The following is an 18,409-nucleotide window of genomic DNA, read 5'->3' on the forward strand; positions in this document are numbered from 1 at the left end:
ACCTTAGGTGTATGTGGCTGGCGCCTCAGCCGCTTGAGCCACAGGCGCCGAGCCGAGCATGAGAATTTCTAAAGATGCTGAGAAACCCTGGTTCTTGGTGAGTCTCCCACATAAATTCTCTGGAAGTCCATATGCTCTGAATTCTTAGACCGTTAGCAGGAATCAGAGTTGAAGGAGGGGAATGGCTCTGCACGAGCCTCGCCCGGACCAGCTAAACAAAATGACAATAGCAACAAGAAAATAGCCAGGCATTGTGGCAGGCTCCTATAGTCCCAGCTTTGGGAGGCTGAGGCAAGAGAATCGCTTAAGCCCAAGAATTTGAGGTTGCTGTGAACTGTGATGCCATGGCTCTCTACCCAGTGCAATGTAGTGAGACTATGTCTCAAAAAAAAAGGAGGGGAAAGACAGAAGGGCTAAGAGCCTAAGCTCATTACCAAATACCAACAACTACATACCGTTTTGGTCTTCAGCACCACACACTGAAAAGGAAAGAGAAAGATATCTGAATAGGTGATGATGGGTTGAAGAAGTCTCCCACACCCTCCTGTCATTTCTGACTACTCCCTGCTGGAACCAGACTTGCCAAGAGGCCCCCTGCGGGGGGAGGTGTTGAACCTGCAGCTCACAAGGGCCGATTGCTGATTTTGTGAGGACTTTTTTGCTTATCTGTAATGTCAGATACCACAAAAAGTATACACTAACTTTTTGGGTGCTAATTAGCTTTCTTTTGTTAGTGTTTATGTATTTAACATATGGCCCAAGACAATTCTTATTCTTCCAATGTGCAGCACAGAAAAAAGAAAAAAAAAGTTGGACATCCCTGGCACACACTCGCCCTCTTCACTCGCTCTCCACTGAGAACTGACTGACACAAAGCTCCTGCTGGTGCATTTGATCTACTTTTAGAAAAAGGTATTCCACCAGTTTGCATGAACAAACTGCCAAGTAGTAGGATACTGTATATGCACAATATCCTTCTCTGATGCTTTCAAAGCCAGCATCAAAGTCTGGCTGCTTTACACAGCCAGGAAGTCTGGATAAAGTTCCCAGTCATCTGTTCTATTCCTCAGCTCCTCACAACTCTAGAGACTCTTGAGGCAATCCCAAAGGAAGAACGAGACTCCAGCAGGTTTCAGCTGTGAGGAGACAACCAGACAACTGTCCTCTAACTGATGAATCTAAGCTAACTGATGAATCTAAGCTACCTACAGGCTGTCCTCATCCACTGTTTCCTTATAAGGAATGAATACATTGCTCTGCAGAACAAAATCAGTGGGGATGGGAGAGAAGAAGGTCCTGTGGGGAATTTTTTTTTCCCCTTGAGACAGAGTCATACTACGTTGGCCTCAGTAGAGTGCTATGACATCACAGCACACAGCAACCTCCAACTCTTGGGCTTAAATGATTCTCTTGCCTCAGCCTCCCGAGTAGCTGGGACTACAAGTGTCCACCACAATGCCTGGCTATTTTTTTGTTGCAGCTGTCATTGTTGTTTAGCAGGCTGGGGCCAAGTTCAAACCTGCCTGCCTCAGTGTATGTGGCTGGTGCACTAATCACTGAGCTATGGGGCCAAGCCATGGGGAAGTAATTTTAAAAAATGCCATGTTATGGCTCAGCACCTGTGGCTCAAGCGATGTTTAAAACAGCCAAACAGGGTGGCACCATGGCTCAGTGAGTAGGGCACTAGCCCCATATACCAAGGGTGGCGGGTTCAAACCCAGCCCCAGCCAAACTGCAACAAAAGATAGCTGGGCATTGTGGTGGGCGCCTATAGTCCCAGCTACTCGGGAGGCTGAGGCAAGAGAATCACCTAAGCCCAGGAGCTGGAGGTTGCTGCAAGCTGTGACGCTACAGCACTCTACCAAGGGTGACAAGGTGAGATTCTGTCTCTAAAAAAATAAGTAAATAAAACAGCCCAACAGCTTGGTGCCCATAGCTTAGTGGTTAGGGTACTGGCCACATACACTGAGGCAGGCAGGTTCAAACCTGGCCCTGGCCTGCTAAAAACAACTGCAACAAAAAAAATAGCCGGGTATGTGGCGGACAACTGTAGTTCCAGCTACTTGGGAGGCCGAGGCAAGAGAATCTCTTAAGCCCAAGAGTTTGAGGTTGATGTGAGCTATGACGCCACAGTACTCTACCAAGGGCAACATAGTAAGACTCTGTCTCAAAGACAAACAAAAAAAACAGCCAAACACATTTCTGCAGGACTTTTCTGCCTTTTAATATAAAAAAATCTACCATGAATCAGTAAAAGGGACATAGGATAAAGTATTTTCCCCTAAACTCATTTAAGCACAGACCCAGATAATTTTCTGGGTATCTCCTGAAAATGATACCATGTAAAATGCCTTGGGGCTCGGTGCCTGTGGCTCAAGAGGCTAAGGCGCCAGCCACATACACTCAAGGTGGCAGGTTCGAATCCAGCTCGGGCCTGCCAAACAACGACGGCTGCAACCAAAAAATAGCCAGGCATTGTGGCGGGTGCCTGTGGTCCCAGCTACTCAGGAGGCCGAGGCAGGAGACTCGCTTGAGTCCAGGAGTTGGAGGTTGCTGTGAGCTGTGATGCCACGGCACTCTGCCCAGGGGGACAGCTTGAGGCTCCTGTCTCAAAAAATAATAATTATAAAAAAAATAAAATGCCTTGGGAAGTGAACAAAAGAAAAGCCCAGGTGCGGGCAAAAGCAGATAGATTCTCCTCCTGTGTGTACCAAGATTCGCTTTCTCATCTCCCGACTGTTTAGAACAAATATTGATAGAGGCAGTAGTGAGTAAAGAGGGGACGGCATATGGTGGGAAAATCCTCAGTTCGGCTCTGGGCTCAACAATAGAATGGTGATGCTGACAAGTAAATATAACCATATGCAATGCCTGACCCCGTCTTGACACTCAACCACAAGCGACAGCTATTATTAGATGGGGTAGTGTGTGACTCCCTCTGTGGATAAAAGCATGGAAATCGAGTCAGGTGAAGCCATCACATTTTTGAGTGACAGCTGCCAGGCCAGACAGCCCCTCACCCAGGTGCTGGAGTCCTTTCTGGTCCTTATACAGCCGCGTCACCCTCTCCATCAGCTCCCACTTCTCACAGCAGCCCTTGTAGTTGACAAAGTTGCGAGCCAGGATTTCCTTCAGCTGCCGCACCGTCAGGCCTTCGATGTCCTCCAGGTCAGTCAGGTCAGACAGAGAGGCCCTCCGGCCTGGGACAAAGCTGTCCTCTGAATCGATGGACTGCAATGGCAAAGATGAGATTGGAGGGCTCAACTCTTACCCTCCCCCTGCAAGCTCACTGTCCACAGACCCCAGAACACTCATCACACTATACTTTTGGTGACCAACTTTAAGAAAAGCAGCAAGAGAGACAGGAAGACTACCTGGCATGGTACTCTACACTGCAAAATAGACTACAGTCACTTCCTGACCCCCGGTTCTGTGCTCTGACGCACACAGCCACAAACCAACCAATGACTCTGACACAGTGGGAGGAGTACTGGTTTGAGTTTGATGGCCTTAAAAAAAAAAAGAATTTTTTTTTTTTTTTGAGACAAAGTCTCATTCAGTCATCTTGGGTAGAGTGTTGTGGCATCACAGCTCACAGCAACCTCAAAATCCTGGGCTCAAGAGAGCCTCTTGCCTCAGCTTCCTGAGTAGCTGGGACTATAGGCACCTGCCGCAAAACCTGGCTATTTTTTTTATTTTTTTTTTTGAGACAGAGCCTCAAGCTATCCCCCTGGGTAGACTGCTGTGGCATCACAGCTCACATCAACCTCCAACTCCTGGGCTCAAATGAGTCTCCTGCCTCAGCCTCCCAAGTAGCTGGGCCCGCCACAACACCCAGCTATTTTTTGGTTGCAGCCATCATTGTTGTTTTGGTGGGCCTGGGCTGGATACACCTTAGGTGTATATGGCTGGCGCCTTAGCCACTTGAGCCATAGGCACCGAGCCATCCTGGCTATTTTTAGAGACAGGGTCTCTCTCTGGCTCAAGCTAGTCTCAAACTCTGAGCTCAGGCAATCTATAAGCCTTGGCCTCCCAGAGTGCTAGGATTATAGGTGTGTGAGCCACCACACCAAGCCCTTAATTTTTTTTTTTTTTTGAGACAGTTTTACTATGTTACCCTCAGTAGAATGACATCACAGCTCACAGCAACCTCAAACTCTTGGGATTAAGCGATTCTCTTGCCTCAGCCTCCCAAGTAGCTGGGACTACAGGCGCACACCACAACGCCTGGCTATTTTTTGGTTAAAGTTGTCGTTGTTTAGCAGGCCTGAGCCAAGCTCAAACCCGCCAGACTCGGTATATGTGGCCAGTACCCTACTCACTGAGATATGGGTGCTGAGCCATTAATTTTTTTTTTTTTGAGACATTGTCTCACTCTGCCCTGGTTAGAGTGCCATGTGGTCATCATCGTCACAGCAACCTCAAACTCTAGGACTCAAGCAATCCTCTTGCCTCAGTCCCAAATAGCTGGGACGATAAGCACTCAACACCACACCTAGCTAGTTTTTTTTCTATTTTTAATAGAGATGAGGTCTTGCTCTTGCTCAGGCTGGTCTTGAACTCCTGAGCTCAAGCAATCCACCCACCTTGGCTTCCCAGAGTGCTGGGATTACAGACGTGAGCCACTGCTCCTGGCCAGATGGCCCTAATTTTGAATCCTGACTCTTCTATTACTTAATGCTGAATAATATCCAGAAAGTTGCTTACCTCCCTGAGCCTGTTTGCCCTTCCATAAAGGAGGCAGCACTCCTACCCAACAAGGTTGCTGTGAAGATTAAACATGACAGCTCATGAAACCAACCAGCAGGCATGGTGCTGGCCTTCCTCCCTCCCCTGGAGAGCTCGGCTTGCCTACAGAGGTAGCGGGTTTCTGGCACACACTGCTCCATGCACACCTCAACTATAGCTCCATGACCTTATGGAGGTGCTTAGGACTGGCCCCATCTGGCCGAGGCCTGAATTTCCCATTACCTGACCTCCTTCCATGGACAGTGGCTGCCGTGTGCTAGAAGCAAGAGAAAAGAGTGAGATTTCCACTCCAGTACCAGAAGCTTCCCTTCTGGCAGCTCTTAGAAAGTCAAGAGACTAGAAATATAACGGGCTGGGAGGCTCCCCAGTATCCTCTGTGGCCCCAAAACTCCTTTTTAATACACAGACAGCTTCAAAGGCTCATGTGGAGCACTAACACTCCACTCCACGCTAAATGCAGAATTTCAGAACTGTCACCACAGACTGAGTCTTCCCTCTCCACCTGAGTCTGGGAGGTTCCTAAGAACACCAGTGAAAGCACAAAGGCACAGGCACAGATTTGAGCAGAGGCCCCACCTGGGTCTCGTCCTCAGCAGGTGCTCTGGCTGTGCTCTCCAGGTAGACAGACTCTTCGTAGTCCTGAGACACGTGGCCATTGGCCTGCAGGAAAAGAAAGGTGACATCACATCCACAGAGATGTCCCAGAGATTTCTATAGCACAGCTCTCTTTCTAGTTCACACAAAGTCCAGAATGTACTCCTCCCCCTCCCCTAAATCTGGAGCCCCTCACAACAACATTGCAAAAGCCTACTGTCTTATACTAACTTTGTCAGACAGAGAAACCACACAAAGAGATTTCAATAGACATAAAGCTTCCCTCTTGAACAAAAGCACATTAATTCTGCCCACCACCAGGAAGGCAAGAGCCACAACTGTCAATTTAATCCCAACTTGAAAAATCCAGGTGAAAGGGAGATCACTGTGTCCACTGTTCTGCTGGGTCTCTTCTCTAACTGCCATCAAGTTTTTTCTTGACACTGATCCAAAAACTGCCTTCCCTGTAATTCCACCCACTGTTCCTAGTTCTGTTCCTCAGACCAATGTCCACTGTTTTTTCTTAACTTTTTGTATCACGTCTTCCCCTCCTTCCCACTGAATCTCCCTGCTCACCTGACACGGATGGGACAAAGTTTCCAGACCCTCCCCTTCCTAGTCTCTCTTTTCTGCCTAGTAGCTGCTCTCCCATTCTAGAAATATGCTTGCTTCCGCCAATGGGGCACACTATTACTAAGAGCTGTCTTGAAACTGGAACAACATTATTTTAATGTACCTACGAATCAATTAGGCTAAGACCATGTAAGACAAATGTCTACGCTTAAGGAGTTTCCATTCTGCTTAGAATTCTAGCTTCTCAAAGGTTCCTCCTAATTACTCTTTTAATACATTTTGCAAAAAAGCAGTCAGAACGGTGAGCTTCCCAATTCCACAGCCATTTAAACCATGTGGCTTAACTGCATCCTCTTCCCTCACTGCTCCCTCCCTGTGCAGACTCTGGGTGCTATGTGCCTGTGAACTTATCACACAGCCTTGCTCAGAGCAAGGAGGTAGCTGAGCTCACAGGCCTTTTCCACCAGACCCCAGGAGCACCAGTAAAGGCACAACCTGGGAAACCAAAGACGTCCAGATTACCTTATCCCAGGATACATAACATGGAGCTAGTCAGGGAGGGCCAGCAACTGCAGTGGGAATGAGAAGCAGAAATAACAACAAAATGCCAGGTGATGACAAGATCACACAGACAGCAAACACGTCACACCGGGGATGCATCCAAAACAGTGTCTTCATCAGCACCGTTAGCCTTCTCTTCGCCTTATGTAGATGTGATGCCCACAGACCACTCGGACAGTGTCATCTGGAGTTACCTTGGTGCAGTGGTTCTCAACCTTCCTAATGCTGCCACCCTTTAATATAGTTCCTCATGTTGTGATCCTCAACCATAAAATTATTTTCATTGCTACTTCGTAACTGTAAATTTGCTACTGTTATGAATCATAATATAAAGATCTGATATGCAGGATATATTTAGGCGACCCCTGTGAAAGGGTCGTTTGACCCCCAAAGGGGTCTCGACCCACAGGTTGAGAATCACTGCCTTGGTGTCTTTAAGAGCCTAACTTGTTCCTAACCAGAAAGCTTTTGTGTGTCCTTTTTTCCTAGAAAGAGAAACTGGACCTCGTGCTGCTAAGCATGCTCTTGTCTTCCCAGTCTGCCCACTGGCTACATCAGAATCTACGTTAGTACCTCCCCAAAGTTGTGCTTGCTGTGCATATTCTTTCCTTAGTGGCCATTAATAGAACATTAATGGGAACAGAAAGAACCCTGCTGGACCAAGTATCATGAGATTTACGCTCTCGGGGCAGCTTGTCGTGGACTTGTCAGACAGCCTTGCGTAAGTTCCTTAACTTCCGCGTGCCTGTTTCTCCTGCTTGCAAAGTGCTGAGTGGACTAAGGCCTTCTGAAAATCTCAGAGTTAAAGTACCCAATAAGATATACAGGATGACTGCCGGTACAATCTAGAAACTTCTGGATAATGATAGGAAGCTTTTAATTTTCACTGAAGAACACACATGAGGGTTCTTCCTCATTTGAGGAAAAATAATTCAAGTCCCTCTCCTGACTCCCCACAAATAGAGAAGAGTGATCCAAAAACTAAGCAAGGGGAGGAATGTACAGTAGGAGGTAAAACCTGTCCAGCAGACCAAGAGCCAGAGCCCAGGAAGTAGTTAAAGTCCAGCTAGGGAGCAAAGCCTGCTCAAGCCAACAGGGGAGATAAGTGATTTTACTGCAGTTAAATCATGCTGCGACATTGGCCTTTATGCCTCAGCACCTGTCAAGAGCTGAATCAGGGGGCCCAGGCCCAGCAAAGGAGGTGATCAGGAACAAGCAGCCACCGCCACCCATAGCACACATGGCAGCTGACACCACCAGCACCAGCACTACAACTCTGAGTAGCTCAAAGCTCTTCCCAGGTGGCATCACGCCATCCAAGCCTCCCCACACCCTGGCAAGATCCAAAGTGGTCTGGGATTACTTATCCCATTTGATTGTTATAGGCTCAAAGTTTGCCCACAGTGACCAAAGAGTCAGTGATGAAAGTGGATATGGAAACCAGATCTTCTCGTTCCTAATCTCTCCACTATTGCCTAAGTCTTATAAATAATGGGTCACTAGGACAGTTATGGAGACCTGTGAGATGCTACCACTCCTGACGATGGTTCTGTCCACTGACCTCACTCCAGTATCTAGCAGTTAGGTGGTCTCTGTGTCCACCTTCCCTGTTCCAGGCGCACTTTGAAGACAGAGGGTATTACTCGTTTCTGTGCTCCCCAGGCCTGCTTCATGATTCGGTCAATAGGCTGCTCTCAGGTTACCATTTCCAGGCCCCAGGGTAATGATGAAGCAGTGTACAGTCCAAAAGCATGCTAACCAGGCCCCTCCCAAAGGGGGAGGGGAGCCATCTCCTTGTCACAGAGTTTCCACACTCTCCTTTCTCTCCCTTTGGTGTCCTATACGCCTTGTGGTGGTTATCAGGAACCGAGTTCCCAACCCAGCTCAGGAAGCCCACAACAAAGGGAGGGGAGTGAGTGAGAGGGCAAAGTGGAACAGAACCAAATTGGGAGAGTTAATAGCAAGTTTAAAAGACAAAAGCAAGTCTTATCAAAATATTTCTGGACCATAGAACCTTTTAAAACTGCCTATCTGGGCTATCATTGTATTAAAAACAAACAAAAACACAGAAAGAAAACTTGGTTCCTGTGTATATCTTCTCTAAAGAAAGCTAAAACATGAGTCGGATGCCCAGAAAACATCACTTCATGTGTCACTAGGCAGAAACACGTCACATAACTGACACACTTAACATCTCACCCCAGCCACAGTGCAGCGAGGAAAGGAAAATAAGCCCTTGGCTGGCACAGAGTGGGCAGAGACTACACCTGGGCTTGTACCTGCTGATGCTCTGGAGCCTGGGCTGGGGGGACAGAGGTGGCTTGTGCAGACGAAGAGGCGCTGGGTGAGGTAGGAGGCACCATGCTGGTGTGAAGCTGGCTCAGGAAGGCCTGCTGCTCGGGGAAGTCCGGGGACAAGGTAGGGGCACGAGTCCTGTCCTCTTGGGAGATTATAGGCTGCTGGCCAAGCACCAAGAACACCAGCTCTTCTTTCTCCCGGCACGTTTCGGTAGAGATGTCATGGAGGCTGAGATAGTCCCTCAGGTCCTTCACCTTCATCTTCATGAGCTCCTCCCGCTGAAAGGCTGTGGCTCGGAACCGTTGGCAGAGAAGGCAGAGGCGGGGCCCATTCCCCTCTTGGCTTGAACAGGTCATGCAGAAATTCTTCTTACAGTCCAGGCAGATCTGCTGCTTAGAGCAAGAGGCAGAGGCCATGTCAGATTAAGAAACAGAGTGGGGGCTTGGCACTTGTAGCACAGTGGTTACTGTGCCAGCCACATACAGCCAGGCTGGCAGGGGCAAACCTAGCCCAGGCCAGCTAAACAACGACAACTACAACAAAAAAACAGCCAGGCATTGTGGCCGGTGCCCGTAGTCCCAGCTACTTAGGAGGTGAAGGCAAGAGAATCACTTAAGCCCGTTTGAGGTTGCTGTGAGCTATGACACCACAGCATTCTACCAAGGGCAAGAGAGTGAGACTTGGTCTCCAAAAAAAAAAAAAAGACTGCCAAACCTATCAGGATCCTCCAGTTGATCTTATTTTTACTAAAACTCCAGTATCTAAGGGTGTAAGCCATTTTGCAAATTTTAGATTAAAAGCCACTCAGGGCTGGGTGTGGTGACTCATACATGTAATCCTGGCACTCTGGGAGGCTGGGACAGGAGGATCATTTGAGACCAGCCTGAACAGGAGTGCGATACCCTCCCATCTCTATAAAAAATACAAAACTTAGCCGAGCGTAATGGCACAGGCCTATGGTCTCAGCTACACTGGGAGGCTGAGGCAGGAGGATTGCTTTAGCTCAGGAATTTGAGATTACAGTGAACTTGGGCGAAGCCACTGCATTCTAGCCCAGGTGATAGAGCAAGGTCCTGTTTCTACCCACTCCCCAAAAAGAAGCCCCTCAGCGATGGCAGACCTCCAGTATGTATTTGTGTGCAGGCATGTAAAGGACATTTCACATTATTTCACTGAGGCTTACTTTATTTACTAACAGAGAACCTGAAGGATATTAATCAAGATTACCAGCTTTAGAATCAAAAGACTCTGCATTTTTATTAAGTCTCCCTCATTTCTTGCAGTGTCACCACAGGTAGGTCACTTAGCCTTTCTGGGTAGTTTCCACATCTGTAAAATGGGGGTGATAAGAGTATCTACTTCATGAGGTTGTTTAGCATACCTGACACGTGAGTCCTTAATTACTGTTAGCTGTTTTAACTATTATTGCTAGCAAACATTAGCTAAAGATAAGAGCCAGGATTCAAGTCTTATGAAACTATGATTCTGGGGTAACGTCTGTGGCTCAGTGGGTAGGGCACAGTCCCATATACCATGGGTGGCAGGTTCGAACCCAGCCCTGGCCAAACTGCCACAAAAAAATAGCCGGGCATTGTGGCAGGCACCTGTAGTCCCAGCTACTCGAGAGGCTGAGGCAAAAGAATCACTTAAGCCCACGAGCTGAAGGTTGCTATGAACTGTGACGCTGCGGCACTCTAACAAGGGCAACAAAGTAAGACTCTGTCTCTAAAAAGAAAAAAAAAAAAAGATGAGGTATATGTTAACCAGTGTGATGTAAGCATTCCTAATTCTATGTGAAATAAGCACATTGTACCCCATAAATGCATTAATGTATACATGATCTATGTGTTTATGATTTAATAAAAAAAAAAGGAACTATGATTCTAGCTCGGTGCCTATAGCTCAAATGGCTAAGGCACCAGCCACATACACCAGAGCTGGAGGGTTCGAATCCAGCCCGGGCCTGCCAAACAACAATGACAACTGCAACCAAAAAATAGCCAGGTGTTGTGGCAGGCACCTGTGGTCCCAGCTACTTGGGAGGCCGAGGCAAGAGAATCACTTAAGCCCAGAAGTCGGAGGTTGCTGTGAGCTGTGGTGCCACAGCACTCTACCCAGGACAACAGCTTGAGGCTCTGACTCAAAAATAAAGAAAAAAAAATAGAAAGAAACTTTGATTCTTTTTTTTTTTTTGAGATAGTATCTCACTTTGTACCATGGCTCTACCTGGGTCCTGGGTAGACTGCCATGGCATCATAGCTCACAGCAACTTCAAACGCTCAGGCTCAAATGATCCTTTTACCTCAACCTCCTGAGTAGTTGGTACTATAGGCACCCACCAACGCCTAGTTTTTTTTTTGTTTTTTTTTTTTTAAATCACAACACTTTTTCTTTAGCAAAAAGACAAAAGAAAACATGAATTTTGTGAATGCCAGAACTTCAGAGGAAGGGGACACTGCTGGGGGCTGAAAGGAAAGTAGCATGGGAGGCAGAGACAGAGCAGGTGGAGGAGCAGCTGGGAAGCTACAGCAAGGTCCCTGGAAGTCTGTGCTGCCCAGCCCCTGCCCAGGGTGGGAAGCAGTGTGGGCATGAACGGGAAACACAGAAGCAAACAGAGGGTACAGGCTCGGCGCCTGTGGCTCAAGTGGCTAAGGAGCTAGCCACATACACCTAAGGTAGCAGGTTCAAATCCAGCCCAGGCCCTCCAAACAATGATGATGGCTGCAACCAAAAAATAGCCGGGCGTTGTGGTGGGTGCCTGTGGTCCCAGCTGCTTGGGAGGCTGAGGCAGGAGACTTGCTTGAGCCCAGGAGTTAGAGGTTGCTGTGAGCTGTGATGCCACAGCACTCTACCCAGGGGTACAGCTTGAGGCTCTGTCTCAAAAAAAACAAACAAACAGAGGGTGCAGAGAGCCCAGACCACCCAGCCTCCAGGCTATGGGCCCAGAAGCCTCAGCACTTTGTCAACAGCTGCAGCAATCAAGCTGGGATCTGCTCAGTGGCTATTTTTCTTTTTTCAGTAGAGACAGAGTCTCGCTCTTACTTAGGTCTTGAAGTCTTGACCTTAGGTGAACCACCCACCTCAGCCTCCCCGAGTGCTAGGATTGCAGGGGTGAGCTACCACGTCTGGCCCAATTCTTTTTACTTTGCTACAGAAGAAAGCAAACACATGAAGGGTGATGGTGGTAATTGTTGTTAATATTAATATTAGTATTAATTAAATTTATTGAGGTGTTTTTATGTCCTAAAATTATACCAGGCTTGTCATTTAATTCTCAAAACAACCCCTTAGTGTTCTTTCCTGGTTCACAGAAAAAACAACCAAGACTCTCAGAAAAATCGAGTATTATCTCCAAAGTCAGAGAGTAAAGAACAGAACTGGGACTAACACTCAGGGTCTGCCTGGGGCCAATGTCCATGATCATGCTCTCTCCACCATAGCATGCAGCCTAGCTCTATCCCAGGCCCACTCAAGCATAGAGCAGAACTGAATCAGGACCTGCCTTTCCATCTCCAAACTCCCAACCCAGTGCTCCCTCCAAAGAGGCTGGTACCAGGCTCCCCCACTCCAGGAAGGCCCACTCAGAGTGCTGGGAACTCAGTGGTGCATAAGACCACATCCAAGACAAATATTTAGACAGCTAAGGGAAGCCCTCTAGACATCAGAGTGCTCTCATTCGTGAAAGTACAGAGAGTCTCAGTTAGGTGACGAGAGCGCCTGATGGGCAAGCTGGTACTGCCTGGCAGCAGCTACTCCCACAGTCACTGACAACACAGCACAGCTTGCTCAGCCCTCAAGAAGCAAATCCTCGGCCTCTCACCCCACAGGCTGAGCGAGCGCAGTGACATCTGGCTGAGCTCTGTTCCAGCCAAGAGCAGGTCATGTCCCCAGCAAGAGGTAATTCCCTAGCACACTGGGATCGTCCTGGGGGGGGGGGGGCACGCTCATTAATCCTTTTAAGAAGTTAAAAACTTTTCATTCTATAGTGACTTAAGTACTAACCGAAATATCTCTGCTCCTTCTTTTCTAAATATAGAAATCTGTTTAAGCCAAAAAAGAATGCTCAAGAGACAGAGTTCCCATAGTCAAGATCACAGGCACTCTTGTGTGGGGCTGAAGTAAAAGTCTGCAAAGTTAAGATAGTTGTATCTAGTTTTCATCTAAGCGTCATTCATACAGTAAAGGGAAAAGGAAGTCATGTTTACCATCCGGCTCTGGCTATTAAGACTTAGAAGGCATTGCGAAGGGACACGTATCAAGCTCCCTTATTCTCCATACAGTTATAACCAGACAATAAACCGTTCAGAGACGGACTTAAAAGGACACACGGCTGCCCTAGCATCCTAACAGTTCTGGGATTAGCAGCCATATCCATAAAAAATTGATGTTTGGGGGTATCTGGGGTTCATTCTTAGCTAAACCTTTCCTATTGGGAAATGCAGTGTGTTTAGGATGACTGATGGTGAAACAGAAGAGGCTTCAGAGTCACAAAGCTGGAACTGACTTGGAGCATTACTGAAGCCAATGCAGTTTGACAAGACGTTGCTTGACACAATTATAAAGCCGGTGTTGCTCAATCAGCCAGATCCAAACAACTGTCTATTCTTTCTTCCAATGTGTGTGGCTTGCTGGATACAAGATCAGAATGCAAAGACAGCAGCCCAGCTTCTGTGCACCCCTGCTCACCAGGGGCCCTGAAGTAAGCTGGCATCTGAAGCATACCCTACAGGAGCAGGACTGCGCTCCAGGCTAAAATCCGGGTTTGGTTTGCAGTAGTGAGAGAGAACAAAGGGAAAGGGGAAAAGGGCTGTCAACAAATGTGAGCAGAATGAGCAAAGGAGAAGCTTATGTATAAATTCTAGCAAATGGTTCAAACCAACTGAGGAAAAATGTTGCATGAAAGATGAATTAGTGGAGGCAACATGCCTGTGGAAACGCCCAGCGGGAACTCAGAAGTCCAGCTCTTTGATGCCCTCCAGGGAGGCCATGTGAGGTGCTCTCCGTCTCTCCTTTGCCAATCTGCCCCTTCCCTCACCCAGGACTATGGAAACATTACATGAGTGCACACACCTTGGTATTAGGTGAGCCCTCAGGGAAAAGTCACCTTTTTCTTCCTTTTTTTCCCTGTGCCTCGTTTCTGGGTCTTTGCCAGTACTTAGGACCCTCTCTACCCTTTCCACTCCGAGATCTCAATATCACTGCCGTGGCTCCAATACGACCTCTTCCTCCTCCTCAAACTAGTCCAAGCCGAAAAGGCTGGGTACCAAACTCCCTCAAAATTTGGTAGAGTCAGGGCCAACCACAGTAGCTCATGCCTATAATCCTAGCGCTCTGCGAAGCCGAGGTGGGTGGACTGCTTCAGTTTACAAGTTCAAGACCAGACTGAGCAAGAGCTAGACCCCATCTCTTAAAAAAAATAGCCCGGCATTATGGCAGGGCTACGTGCATGGGAAGCTGATGCAAAAGGATTGCTTGAGCCCAAGAGTATGAGGCTGCTGTGAGTTATGATGCCACAGCACTCACCCAGGGTGACAAAGTGAGACACTGCCTCAAAAAAACAAAATTAAACAAAACTAAAAAAATATTGTCAGGGTCACTACTAAACCATAGGTAGGTATTACCAATGCAGATGAGATACGTGAATAGTAGCAAAGTTACAGCCTGCCATTTCTTTCTAAGACTGAAAACTCAGAGAATGCAAGGGATGCATCTTACTTTATGCTCTCTCTATAAAGTCCTTAATGTTATCTGTGCTTTGCACTCAGTGAACATTCAGAAAATACTGACCATAATGGGGGAGTTAAAAGAAAAAGACAGTAAGATCCATGTAATCATTTCAATTCAACCACTTCCAAAAAGACATTTTTAAAAGCCTCTGGCTGTTAAATGCCAAACCCTTAAGATAAGAACACTGATCCACTTAAGCATGAAATTACAAATGAAAAATTCTCACAGCAGAAAACATCTTTAATATATACAAATTCATTGTGAACTGTACAAATTCATACTTGTGAAGCAAGAAATATTGTGCCAGGGCAGTGCCTGTGGCTCAAGGAGTAGGGCACCAGCCCCATATACCAAGGGTGGCGGGTTCAAACCCAGCCCCAGCTAAAAACTGCAAATAAATAATAATAAATATAAAAAAAAATTGTGCCAATAACCATCTTTTACTACCCAAACTGGAATTCTTCTCCCCCCATAAAAGCTTCTTGCTATACGTTCTTCTTGTCACATTGCATGGTGTGACCTACTCCACCTCCCTGACCACAAGCTCATGTCCGTGAAACAGGGATGACTTTTTTTTTTTTTTGAGACAGAGTCTCACTTTGTCACTCTTGGCATCACAGCTCACAGGCCTCCCAAGTAGCTGGGACTATAGGTGCCCGCCACAATGCCCAGCTATTTTTTGTTGCAATTGTCATTGTTGTTTAGCTGGCCCGGGGCAGGGCCACCCTTGGTGCATGTGGCTGGCACCATAACTACTGTGCTACGGGTACCAAGCCAGGGATGATCTTCATCACCACCTCCCTAGCCCAGGTAATGCCTGACACAATATTCAGTAATTTATCTTTCAATAATTTTTTTTAAGTTCTCTATTTTAATCACTGCCATGCTACTAGGCACCCATGCCTATCACGTGCTGTCTTCAATTCCATGCCACATGTTTTCTGGGAGAGAGCTTTGGAATCGAGGACCTGGGTTTGAATCCCAGCTCTCCATTTAATAATCATGTGAGCTTGAGGGACTACTGAAGTTGAGGGAAAAAGAATAACTATTTTAATATCTCTAATGCTATTCGGCAGGACTTTACATAGTTTTCTTTTTCTAAGCCTTAGTTTCTCATATGCAAACTGGAATTTAGGAGATTCTAAAACCTGTACCATAGTTATCATGAAGATTAAGTGAAAAAAAAAAAAATCTAAATTCCTTTAAAACAATCTCTTGCACATAGCAGATGGTTTCAAAGTATTATTTCCTCTTTAGTTTCCCATTATCACATTTTAACTTTACATGCTATCCCATCCTGGGCTGCAAATCTCTCCTTCTGCAGAACCCAGGATGCAGAACGCAGGTCTTTATCCAGGTCCGGGTTCACCTTCTGTCCCAGTGATGCGTGACCACAGAGAACCTACTGCCCTGGGGCACACAAAGGCGCGGCCCACGCCCATACCCTCAAGCACCATCACCCAGCCAGTCATTTTATTTCCTGCTCGCTATTCTGGGAAGCATGGATCTCAAGCATTTCAAATTAAATCTGCTACCATAAATAAGCTCGCTTCCAGTCTTTGTTAGCATCTTGATGCACTTAAGGCATCCCTGACAATGCTTTCAATAAAATAACAAATTAATCTGCAATCAGGCCTTTGATGATGGTGGCTAATGAAGGGAATCACAGTAAGTGTCTACATGTTCCAAACATCATACCAGGTACCCTTCAAAGCCTAGTTATCTTTTCTTTTTTTTATTTTCTGAGACAGAATCTCACTTTGTCACCCTGAGTAGAGTGCTGTTGCACCATAGCTCACAACAACCTCAAACTCCCGAGCTCAAGATGTCCTCTTGCCTCAGCCTCCCTAGGAGCTGGAGCTACAGGCCTGTACCACCACACCTGGTTAATTTTTATATTTTTAGTAGAGATGGGGTCTCACTCTTGCTCAGGCTGTCCCGAACTCCTGAGCTCAAGCAATCCACCCACCTCAGCCTACCAGAGTGCTAGGATTACAGGTGTGAGCCACCTCACTTGGTCTATTTATCTTATTTTATTCTTTTATTTATTTATTTAGAGACAGAGTCTCATTTTGCCACCCTCTATAGAGTGCCGTGACATCACAGCTCACAGCAACCTCAAACTCTTGGGCTTAAGCGATTCTCTTCCCTCAGCCTCCCGAGTAGCTGGGACTACAGGCACCCGCCCCAATGCCCAGCTATTTTTCAGAGACAGGATCTCTCTCTAGCTCAAGCTGGTCTTGAACTTGTGAGCTCAGGCAATTCACCCACCTCAGCCTGCCACATACAAGGATTACAGGAGTGAGCCACCCCGCCCTGCCCTATCTCATTTTATTCTGACAACATTTATTCAATGGGAAAACTGAGTCTCAAGAGAGGTTAAGTAACAAAAGCTGTAAGAAACAAAGCTGATAACTGAATTCATGTCTGGTGGCTCCAAATCTATGCTGAGACACTTTGCTTTTGCTTGGTTGTTTTCTCTTGAATGATTCTGTGAAAGGGACAGGTCTGGATCACCAGCATAGCACAAGGGAAGCAAGGTGGCAGGCATTCAGAGGTCAGACTTGCTCTCGGTCCAGAGGCTACAGAGGCAGATCAGGATGAGAAGTCAGCACTCACCTTCCTGGCCGTGTTTGCGAAATGGGCCCCACAGCCCTTGCAGCTTGGTTCGGAGCCTGTTGGGGAAGGGAAGGAGCTGTACCCAGGGTTGGAGTAGGCCTGCGTCCTGGCTCCCTGGGGTGGTGGGCCCTCGTCAGGCTGTCCATCCAGGCAGAACCAGTTGCAGCAGGTTGCCCACATGATAAAATCTGATACAAGGGAGAAAGTGGGAAAAGGTCAGAGGTGAGACACACCTCTACTGCCCTTTCCATCCCTGAGAGCCCAGGTGAGCAGTGATACTCAACCCACAGCCACCACCAGAGTCAAGGGGAAGACATGTTTTCAGGGACCACACATTTCCTGCTGCCTCCTCTACCACCACAGTTCCGGTTACATAGAAGAGGTGAGTACAGACACTTGGTCTTCCAGGACAAGACGGGCTGCCAAGTTGGCAAACTACCTTTAAAAGATTGCTGACCCCTGGTTGGTTTCTTTTCTTCTTCTTTTTTTTTTTTTTTTTTTGAGTCTCAAGCTGTCACCTGTAGTGTCATAGCTCACAGCAACCTCCAACTCTTGGGCTCAACTAATCCTCTTGCCTCAGTTTTTCTATTTTTCGTAGAGACAGGGGGGTCTCACTTTTTTTGCTCAGGCTGGTCTTGAACACGTGAAGTCAAGCAATCAACCTGCCTTGGCCTCCCAGAGTGGTAGGATTACTGGTGTAAGCCACCGCACCTGGCCATTTATTTATTTATTTATTTTTTTTTTGAGATAGAGCCTTAAGCTATCCTGGGCAGAGTGCTGTGGCACCACAGCTCACAGCAACCTCCAACTCCTGGGCTCAAGCGAGTCTCCTGCCTCAGCCTCCCAAGTAGTTGGGACCACAGGCGCCTGCCACAATGCCTGGCTATGGCTATTTTTTTTGGTTGTAGCCATCATTGTTGTTTGGCGGCCCGGGCTAGATTCGAACCCGCCACCTTAGGTGTTATGTGGCTGGCGCCTTAGCCACTTGAGCCACAGGCGCCGAGCCTATTTATTTATTGAGACAGAGTCTTACCCTGTGGCCCTAGGTGGAGTGCCATCAGCCTAGCTCAAAGTGAGCTCAAACTCCTGGGCTCAAGCAGCTCTTTTGCCTCAGCCTCGCAAGTTGTTGGAACTAAAGGCACCTGCCACAATACCCAGCTAGTTTTTCTATTTTTAGTAGAGACGAGGTCTCTCTCTTGCTCAGGCTGGTTGGGCTTGAACTCCTGAGCTCAAGCAAGCCACCCACCGTAGCCTTCCAGAGTGCTAGGATTACAGGCATGAAGCACCA

General features: G+C 47.3%; 1 protein-coding gene across 3 annotated transcripts in view; it reads right to left on the reverse strand.

Annotated features, from left to right (window-relative positions):
- The window catches only part of RFFL (ring finger and FYVE like domain containing E3 ubiquitin protein ligase), a 67,098-nt gene that overhangs the window by 5,182 nt on the left and 43,507 nt on the right, over positions 1-18,409 (reverse strand). For 2 of the 3 annotated variants that reach the window (XM_023517501.1, XM_012809791.2), the window contains exons 2-6: positions 17,122-17,309; positions 8,757-9,164; positions 5,326-5,409; positions 3,021-3,231; positions 456-479 (exon numbers count right to left, since the gene is read on the reverse strand). In XM_023517501.1, the coding sequence (XP_023373269.1) occupies positions 456-479; positions 3,021-3,231; positions 5,326-5,409; positions 8,757-9,164; positions 17,122-17,309 (915 nt within the window). The remainder of the gene's footprint in view (positions 1-455; positions 480-3,020; positions 3,232-5,325; positions 5,410-8,756; positions 9,165-17,121; positions 17,310-18,409) is intronic. The other variant, XM_023517502.1, reaches the window with a different exon arrangement.

Source organism: Otolemur garnettii, unplaced genomic scaffold (genome assembly GCF_000181295.1).
Source record: "Otolemur garnettii isolate 467f Iridium unplaced genomic scaffold, OtoGar3 scaffold00112, whole genome shotgun sequence".
In the NCBI taxonomy this organism is placed as follows: Eukaryota; Metazoa; Chordata; class Mammalia; order Primates; family Galagidae; genus Otolemur; species Otolemur garnettii.